This window comes from Hakea prostrata, chromosome 7 (genome assembly GCF_041222555.1).
Source record: "Hakea prostrata isolate BN-2017 chromosome 7, UWA_Hpros_2, whole genome shotgun sequence".
NCBI classification, from domain to species: domain Eukaryota; kingdom Viridiplantae; phylum Streptophyta; class Magnoliopsida; order Proteales; family Proteaceae; genus Hakea; species Hakea prostrata.
Window position 1 is genome coordinate 2,473,749 of NC_142606.1, and position 9,957 is coordinate 2,483,705.

The following is a 9,957-nucleotide window of genomic DNA, read 5'->3' on the forward strand; positions in this document are numbered from 1 at the left end:
GAATCTTAGATGATTGAGTCACAAACTTCGAGTGTCTGTAGCCGTCAAATGTGCATTGAAGGCAGCTAGTAAGAGTCATTCCTTCCGCGGTGAATAAATCCTTTCACCAAATTTACAAGAGTGAAAAGGTCAAACCGAAGATTCCTGTTTAGGGTTGAAATTGGATTTCAAATCATAATGACCATCATCACCACACCACTAATACCTTACCATCCAATCAAAAAGACCCACTCCCACTTCAAGCCAGAATCAAATCCCTGTTCGTCCGCATCGGCACCACGTCACCATATTTTACAGAGGGATTATTTTAATCCCCATGGGCATCCTCGTAAATTTCCAAAAGGACATCTCACTGGGTCCCAGAATGTGCATGCTTACGTGATCCCCAGCTGTACGGGATCACGAAATTATTCAGTGACAACAGGAACGACAAAGCCATAAGCAGAAATTTCAGAGACCATTCTTTTTAATTTCTACAATTGTTTACAGGCTCAGACGTTCGTTCGCCGCGTCAATGCGTTATGATCACTAGTAAAATTACAGAAAAGAAAATCAAGCAAGAAGAAGAAAAATAGTTTTTAAACAGTTGTGTTTTTTTTTTTTAATTTCCACCGTGATTATTTAACGGACTTCCCACATCGTATCGAGTCATCACTTTTGTTCGAACGCTTTTTGTTTAATCGTTTTTTCTTTTGGATTTTTATCCCTCAAAAGCTTCTCTCAACCAGAGACACAATCCAGCGCCCTTTCTCTGCAAGTGCTCTTCCAACGTCGAAAGCAGAATTAAGCCTCAAACCAGTTGCAATTCGATATATTTAAAAACTCTTGTTGGCGATGCTTCATGAATAGCAATCGACGATCACTGGCTGACGATTTGAAGGTGAGTTTATTTCTTCTTCTTCATCTTCTTTGAACTGTCGTTTGGTGTTCTTCTTTAAAATTTCAGCCTTCTTCAATTTCTTTGCGGTTTCGTTCGTTTCCGAAGCTCTGCAGGTGTTTCTCTTTCTGTTTCAAATTCTCTTCACAATTGAGTGAGTTATTGTTGGATTTGTGTTTCATCATGAAACGTATATCTGAAAACCTACTTGTTTTCTCTGGAATTAATTAATCTTCTTGATATCCCGCTACAATTCGACTTCTTTTGCGATATTTGTTCTGAGAGTAGTAACCTTCCATTATTGCAGACGCGAGAATTATGCAAAATTGATGATTAATTGTTTCGAAAAGTTTTTTTTTTCTCCAACAAATGCCAGTAAACTCTGGAAATCTGTTTTTGGTCACAAACAGCAACAAACTTTGGAAATATTCTCGATAGTTTTTTTTTTCCTGCTATTTCTCTCCGAAAAGAAATGCTTCTCCTTGTGTTGAATAATAAATTCACATCTCTAGGTCACACTCTTTCTGTGAAAGATTAAAGATTCCGCCAATTCCTCTCTTCTCTTCCTGCAAAAACTACCTTTCCTTTAATTGAAATTCTTCTGAAACTCACTGTATCATGAATTTATGATGACATCAATGACTATGATTTTCTTCCCGCTAGATTCTGCGAACTGCGAAAATCGTGTAGGTTGAGTACTTTTGCTATTGGCCATCTAATTGAGTGGAGTAGCCATTAGAATAGTATTAACGGTCACAATTGTTCGAGAATAAACAAAATTAGACTTGATTTCGATTTGATTAATTGACGATGAGCAGAAAATTAATTTTCATTACTTCCAACTTTGCATTCCAGTCTTGATCTTTTCTTATCCTGGTAATCATTCTTCTAAACCTTTTTTGAACTCTATGGATTCTTTAAGCATGTATGGGCACTCACCATTAGAGCCTGGGCTTCTTCTCCTCCTCTCCTTTTTGGAAATCCATTTCTTCAAATATTCCTAGAAAGCTGTGCCATAAGTTGACGCTAACTGGTCGAATGCAACAAACAGCACCTACACCTATACAATATGGCCAAAAATGATCACGTTTTTATGGATTTCCATCTTTTCATGGAACCAAATGACGACTCCTGCGAGCATAGCTATGCAGCTTCACACCGCGACACGAGGCGTTCTTTGCAACCGAGGTCAAGTTGGGTTTTACCTGTTTGGTGCGTTTCTATTAAATTCAACTGATTCAGTTCATTTAAAAAAATAATAAAAAATCAGTTTTGCTTTGAATACTTATTTTAATGAAACTCATGTGACATTATCCGAGGGTGGCACCACAGACACCTTCACAAGCACAATACGGTCAGGTTGGCCCAGCCACTTCCAAAATCGTCCCTTTGGAAGGTCCATGGATTTGAAATATTAATAAACACAAGGCTGCAAGGACAAGCAGCATTTGTGCTGTCTGTTTCTTTATTGTGAAAATCACATTCACTTATTTTTTTTTTCCCGCTGTTTCTTACTTGTTGCAGGGTGGAGATTTCATCATGTAAAAAGCATATCTAAGAAGATCGGTTTGGGACCGTTGATTCTACTCCCTCCAAACGTCCTGCTTCTCTTTAATTTAACCAAACAAGGTACTATTACTCTCTCTTTCTACAGGGTTTATTCAGCGAAGTTGAAGCTTTGCTTCACCTTCACGGCTACACGGCCATTGTATTTGTTTTTGTTTCGCAATTTCATCAATTGGATCAACTTTGTGCAGTTTCCCATTACCTTGGGTTATGCGTTTGCTATTGTTGTGGACCAACTGCGCCATTGTGTCCCTGGTCCACAACAATAGTCTTCGTCAGACAGAGTCAACCTTAGGATTCATGGAAACGGGAAAAATTAGATTCTATTCCTATGGCATCTAATTCCCACTGAATGTTGGATGGTGAAGTCCAATGCAGCGTCAAGCTAGAGATACGTGTTCTTTTATATATATATATATAAAAGAGGAAGAGTCAGTTTTGAATTTTGATAGGAAAAATAAGAGGTGAGCTCCTTGTAATATGTAGTGAAGAAGTGTGACGAGAGCACAAACCTCTATCTCGATAGAAGTTTAGATTTTCTATCTATTTGGGTAAAACAGTGATGCTCTCCTTACATCTCTCTGTCATACATTAGGAGTATAGTCCACATAAGATCTACCGGGAGATTCCACTTTTTATTTATTTTTCAGCATTCTGAGGTAGGCCCCCCCTCTTAAGTGGGAACACAGGCATTTACTCTAATGGGTAGAGAATCAAAATATTAAATCGATGAGATTAACTAAAACGGTTTAAATATTTCAAATCAAAGCAGAGTAGTAAATAGTTTCGCTCAAATGGTTTTTAAATGATTCCAGTTACAATTTTTGTTGGGTTACCTATTTTTCAAGCTCTGAAACAAAATCTCGAATTGTTTAGCTAGAAACAGTACATGTAGGCCCAATTTTTGGCTTGAGATAAAAATGGCTCATATATGATGTATATCCGCTGAAAACCATTAATAATGTACCTAGAGTATAAGGATTATCTAGTTTTTTTTAATAAGTTTAGCATGTAGAACCGATTCAATAAGGTATTTGTTTTAATTGGTTCAAGGCTGATGGTTGAACCCTAAAGGATTTTGAATTTTGTATTGTAAAAAGTTCTTTTTTGGCATAAGGGATACATATGGTATCATAGAGAATCAAACTCATGACCTCTTCATTAATATTTTAATCATTGCCAACTGAGACACCTTTAATTTATTTAAAAGATTTTAAATATTTTTTGATACCAATAAAGGTAATTAATTTAAAATCTAAAAAATAAGTATTATTCACCCATCATGAATAGTGAGAATAATATCTTCAAACTCCTATTGTGTTGTGAGCAATTAATACCTCGAACTTTCTTTCATTTTGGGGGTTTTGAAATTTTGAAATATTTTCACAGGTTGTGTGTAATTTAAATTTAAAACCAAATCTTTCATCAAGAGGTGTTCTTTCTGATAGATGGCAACTTGTTTGATAGATTTCTTTTATTTTTTGAAAAAATTTTTTCATTGAAAAGAAGAGATGTTAGACATGTGAAATCTATTTTAAATATTTATAGAATCCAACGGTCAACTCGTTTGACTGGCCGTTGAAAATAGTCAAAGATGTTGTGCTACAAAGTGAATAATCAATAGCTTAGGAAAGTAAATGAATCATCCGCCATGGGTTGGAAAATTTAAGATAGGAGTCTAGAAAGATCCACACTCACTTTATAGTGTGCCTCAAATGAACTTCTTGTGGCTTGCAGACTTATCGAGACTAGACAGTGTGCCATTGCAAAGGAGAAACTTAGAAATAGGAGGAGTGATTTGATGGACAGAGTTTGCTGGCCCTACTTTGATCCCGAGTATGAAAACTTGAACCTTCGCATAAATCCTCCAAGGTTAGGTTTTCTTCACACTTATCCAACTTTGATATCTTTACCCCCATCAAAGTTCAATCCATGAATCTCTATAATGCTCTTATGCTAACTAAAGCTTTTCATGTTGTGTCTACTTTCATTCACAATGTAGGGTGTCCATTGACAATGAGACTTGCAAAGATTGCACATTGGTGAAGGTAAACTCTCAATTGATCTCTATCGATACAAATTACACCAAGTTATATTTAGCAGATTGCCTTTAAAGATTGATATGCAGTATTTCTAAGTGGAACGGAACATAACTAGAAGCATATTGTAGTTTTATCATCTGGACTTTCATCCTCTCCAATGCCCTAACATTCAACGAATTAAGATTATGCTCCTTTGACACTTCTCAATCATATACTTTAGAGGGAGGCACGCCTGATCTATCTTGCTAGAAATCAAAGGCGAGTCTTCTTCTTACATATGTGGTAATTAAGTGTAAGAAGAGCATAATCTTCTGTCGAAATATAATTTCAAGCCTTAGTCAAACATACATCGAATGATTGATGTGCTTGGCACACGACATAGCCTGTCGCATAATTAACTACATGTTGGACAGACTTGAGAAGATCTGATTTCTTAATTCTCTAGACTTAATCATTGTTCGAAGAAATAACGTTTGATGCGTTTTTTGTCATTTTTCATTTTTTGGTGAAGGATGCACTAGACATTTCCATATAGATCAGTGAACAGTCAGCCGAAGTATTCCCTATCCTTAGATCTTAGAAAAAATAATTAAGTACATGAATCTAGAAGAATCCAAATCCATTACGTTGGGGGCAAGGAGGGGATAAATTTCTTTTGGTAAGCGAGGGGATAAAATTACACCTCTGTATTATACCGTATGAGAGGATAATGGGCCCTTTGACCCCAAAAAAGGGGTAGGCTCCCTAGCGTATAGTGTAAATTGGTTAATCATGTGTTTTTTCTCAACATATTTTTAAACATTGTAGTTTTAAACCCAAAAAAGACTTGGTTTGATCGCTTTAATCTCAGCTCTTAATTTATGGTAAAAAGTAATAAAAAATAAAAAATAAACATTTACGGTTATTTGGATGAGAAAAACGGTATATAAATTTTAATTTTGTCAAATATTTTAAATATTATGTCAAACTTATTTAATTGGTCAAATTCAACTAATCATCGAAGTATTTCGCTCTGAATTCTTGATTTTCAATATATATTGGAGAGGAATTTTTTTTCTTCCCTGCATAGATGGATCATGCTCCTACTATTTTACCAACGAATGCAAACGAATCCATCATCTGGAATCTGATCTCAAGTACTTCTGAGTGCTAGTTATTTTTTGGGGGCGAAAGATGATATATAGTGTGAAACTTTCTTTATTTCTAGAATGACTAGGAAAATTTTCAAAAATGTTGGAACAAGACATTTTTATTAATACATATTAAAATAAACTAATCTTACTGATAGAAATATCAATTGAAAGATTAACTTAATTAATCCAATATGATACATTATGGGTGAATTTGGCTTTGCAGGTGGACAGCATGAACAAGCCAGGCATACTGCTTGAAGTAGTCCAAGTTCTAACGGATCTTGATCTCATTATCTCCAAGGCTTACATCTCTTCTGATGGCGGATGGTTTATGGACGGTATAAAGCAAACATTCTCTCTCTCTCTGTCTCTCTCTCTGTTATACACACGCACTTGATGCTTACCTTTGCTTTATGGATCAACAGTGTTTCACGTTACCGACCAGCGAGGAAACAAGGTTACAGATACTAGAACCATTGAACACATCGAGAATGTAAGTTTTTTCTTTCTTTGTCTCCTTCCAATTTTTTTCCCAGAAAGAGGATGGTAAGGACGTTCTTTCGTAGATAACAAGTCTCTAAAATATTTGGATAAGAGAAATGTGCAGATGGCAACAGAGACAAAATTATAAAGAGGGAAAACAAAATTGTAGTTCTGTTTCAAAACTCTTCCATCTATCCAGGAATCCAAAATGAGAGCCTTCCTGGCTCTGTTTGAACCATCTTGAATTCCTGCCTATCAGTTCCAATGTGTGGCATGAAATGCTCGTTGAGCAGTCTATTGGTCTCGATTCCGTGATGGGTTCACTGCTATTAAGTCAGACCTAGTCCGGTGGGTGGCTGAAGGTTCAGCCATCTCAAATGCTGAAAACCAACTTGGTTTAGGTCAAGGATCAACAACCCTATGGACTTGCTTCCTTCTGAGTAAATGGCCTAATCCGCTACTATACTAGAGTTTCTAGAGTATGATTTACAGTTTTTTGTTTTGTAGATGAGTAAATTTTTGTGATTTTGCGTATGTAGGCTCTAGGACCAAAGGGTCACACTGTGACAAATGGGGTGAAGGCTTGGCCAGGGAAGAGGGTGGGTGTGCACTCCATTGGTGACCATACAGCCGTTGAGCTGATTGGCAGGGACCGTCCAGGTCTCTTATCAGAGATCTCAGCTGTACTCACGAACCTCCACTGCAATGTGGTTGCCGCTGAAGTATGGACCCATAACATGCATGTAGCATGTGTTCTTTACATCAACGATGACACCACAGGTCGTGCTGTGGAGGATCCAATCCGATTGTCTGCAATGGAGGAGCAGCTCAAGAACATTGTACAAGGGCGTGTGGATGACGCGAAAGCAGCTCGCACTAGCTCCTCTGTGGAGTTCACCCATATGGACCGCCGTCTCCACCAGATGATGTTTGCTGCACGAGACTATGAAGGTGGTGGGATTACAGAAAAGAAGGCTTATGCACCTGCATTCCGGCCAGTTATCACGGTCGATCGGTGTGAGGACAAGGGGTATTCGGTGGTGAATGTCCGATGCAAAGATAGACCAAAACTGTTGTTTGACATTGTGTGTACACTCACGGACATGCAGTATGTTGTTTCTCATGCCTCCATCTCATCCAGTGGCCACTATGCACTACAGGTACTTGCCTCCATCTTTGGATCAATATCCATCTTTGTCTGAAGTGTTCTGAAGTACTTACCCTTACTTTTCAATCCTAACGATGTCACAATTCAGAATTTTGAATTGAGGCACTTATTAATTTCATTTTATGGGAATTTATAGGAGTATTATATACGACATATGGATGGTTGTATACTTGATACTGAAGGAGAGAAACAGAGGGTTATCAAGTGTCTTGAAGCTGCCATTCAGCGAAGAGTATCTGAGGTGAGGGACCATTACAAATCTAACTAAAAAACCTGCTTCGTTCTGTTTTTGCTTGTATTGTAGCATAAATACATAGTCCCATTATGTGTTTTATGTTCTCAGTGTCTCAAGCTGTGTAGCTGAATCTTGATGTGTGCTAAATGTTCTGTTCGTATGCTGTCTAGGATGGTTTCAGTCTTACATGTTTATTACTTTCTGTATATTGAACCATTTGCAGTTGTCCACCCGTGTAGTCAATGTAGAGCTATTTCCCTCTTCGGTGTTCCTTATGTCTAGCATTCTAGTTTTGCTGATTCTTTTTTTGGTAACAAAGTGTTTATTATTGAGGTGACAAGGCCGGGACCTCAGAATTACATTGACTACGAAGCCAAGGAGTGGATATAGGCCATTCTGTTGTAAACAGACATGGCCCTCCTTGCTAGACAATCAGCAACAAAGTTGATCCGTCTAGGAATAAAGGAAAAACTACAATCCTCAAGACAAGAACCTAAATACAATATATCAGGGAGGATGGGTCTAATATCCTGTGGTGAGGAATGGGTTTTCCTGAATCAGAAATATGATTAACTCCTGACAATCAGATTCTACAAGAACTTTATTCCACGGCTTCAACCAGCGTATAAAGCATTGCTGACCTCAAAGCCAGGACCTCCCCTTTCTTGATGTTGAAGGTCCCTCTGGAATACTCACCATAAAAAGGATTAAAGGATGAAATCTTCCATTTGTCAGCCGTGATATGATTTCCTCAACATGCATGGCTGTCACATACATTTTCCTTAGTTTTTTAGTTGCGTCATTGGTCTCACTTATAAGCCTATGCATTATACCAGGAATTGATAGGTCTACTAGTTAAGATTTGTAGTGTTTTACTATCACTTTTAATCTTAAGACTGGAGAATACAATCCTTCACAATCTGTTTTTTTGTATAGAGTACCGATGAAGGGATTGTCTATTGGTTAGAGTTCACAAGATCAGGCTTGGATTAGGACCTACTATCGGAATTCCAGCATGGTTAGAGGCTAGGACAAGTCTACTTCTCATTACTTACTGTAGAACCCTATGCTTTTCTTTCCTCCTCCCTCATTCCAGTTAGGTTCATAATTCCTTATGAAACTGATATCAGTGGAAACTTAAGGTATCATTTTTTCCCCCTTCATACTCTACCAATATTCAAACATCCATGACTGTTAATTTAAACTATGCATTTGTAGTGCCATTTTATTTTAACTTCATGCTTTATTGCAGTTCAGCTATGTCTGTTGCATCAAGATATCCTCAAGTATCTTGCAGGGCCTTGATGCCACTTCTAGTATATTTTGTTGATTATACAAAATTGTAATACATACTTAACATTGGCCATGCTATTTGAAATTTGGGATATAAGCTCCTTGTTGAATGCACTGCAGGGTCTAACCTTAGAGATTTGTGCAAGAGATAGAGTAGGGCTGCTATCTGAAGTAACTAGAATTTTTCGCGAGAATGGATTGACTGTTGCAAGAGCAGGTGTCACAACAGTTGGGGAGAAAGCCATGAATGTTTTCTACGTAAATGATGCTTCTGGGAATCCTGTGGATGTGAAAACCATCGATGCGCTCCATAAAGAGATTGGACACACTATGATGCTCAATGTCAAGAAAGTGCCAACAGGCAGTGACGAGGCACCTGAGTCCAGTGGATGGGGTAAGACAAGCTTCTTCTTTGGGAGTTTGTTTGAGCGATTCTTGCCTTGAAACAGGTCCCTTCGCTCACATAAACCTGCAATTAATGTACAGAACATACTAGATGTTCAGGAAAAGAAAATTGTGAAACAGCCAAAAGGCCATGTTTATGCTTAGTTCTGATGGAGGATTAATTTTTTTCTGGGTGAGTAAGTTTGATTAATTATTTGCTTCCATCAATTAATATATACAAATACGTTTTCTGTTTTATCATGTAGGAAGTGGAGCAGAGAGAGAGAGAGAGAGATTTCTAGGTTAAATGCTATCAAATAGGCATCAACTTGATAGAAAATCAGAACAGTAGGACTCATAGCTTATCATATTTCTGCAGTTATTTGGTAAAATACATAGCTGAAACTCCCAAAAGATCTCCATGGAATTGAAGCCAGTCATGACTTGTGAGCTACTGCCAAATCTCACTGATATCATCTATGTTATCCTTATCTTTAAAAAAAATTCTTGAACACCTCTCCATCCATAGAGTCCATACTACTTTGCAAGGGAAAAGCAGCTTTTGAAAAGAACACCTATGAATAATATTATTGAAGTAGTTCATGAAGATTAATGAAACCTTTTGTACATAACAAGACAGTAAATCTGAAGATGATGAGGAAGTTTCAAGGTTCCAATGCAAATACTTGTCATGATGAAGAAATAGAGACTTTGCTTTGAAGATAGTCTCTGCCAGTTTTCATCATAGCTGTGTAAATCTTTAACATGACACAAAG

At 37.4% G+C, this 9,957-nt stretch overlaps 1 protein-coding gene across 1 annotated transcript; it reads left to right on the forward strand.

Moving 5' to 3' along the window:
• Positions 1-532: 532 nt before the first annotated feature.
• Positions 533-9,748, forward strand: LOC149008928 (ACT domain-containing protein ACR3-like). The gene is made up of 9 exons (XM_089161459.1): positions 533-880; positions 2,402-2,506; positions 4,181-4,315; positions 4,446-4,491; positions 5,842-5,956; positions 6,044-6,111; positions 6,641-7,261; positions 7,406-7,510; positions 8,918-9,748. Exons 3-9 carry the CDS (start codon positions 4,245-4,247, stop codon positions 9,239-9,241), a joined length of 1,350 nt encoding a protein of 449 aa, XP_089017585.1. The 5' UTR covers positions 533-880; positions 2,402-2,506; positions 4,181-4,244; the 3' UTR covers positions 9,242-9,748.
• Positions 9,749-9,957: the final 209 nt, after the last annotated feature.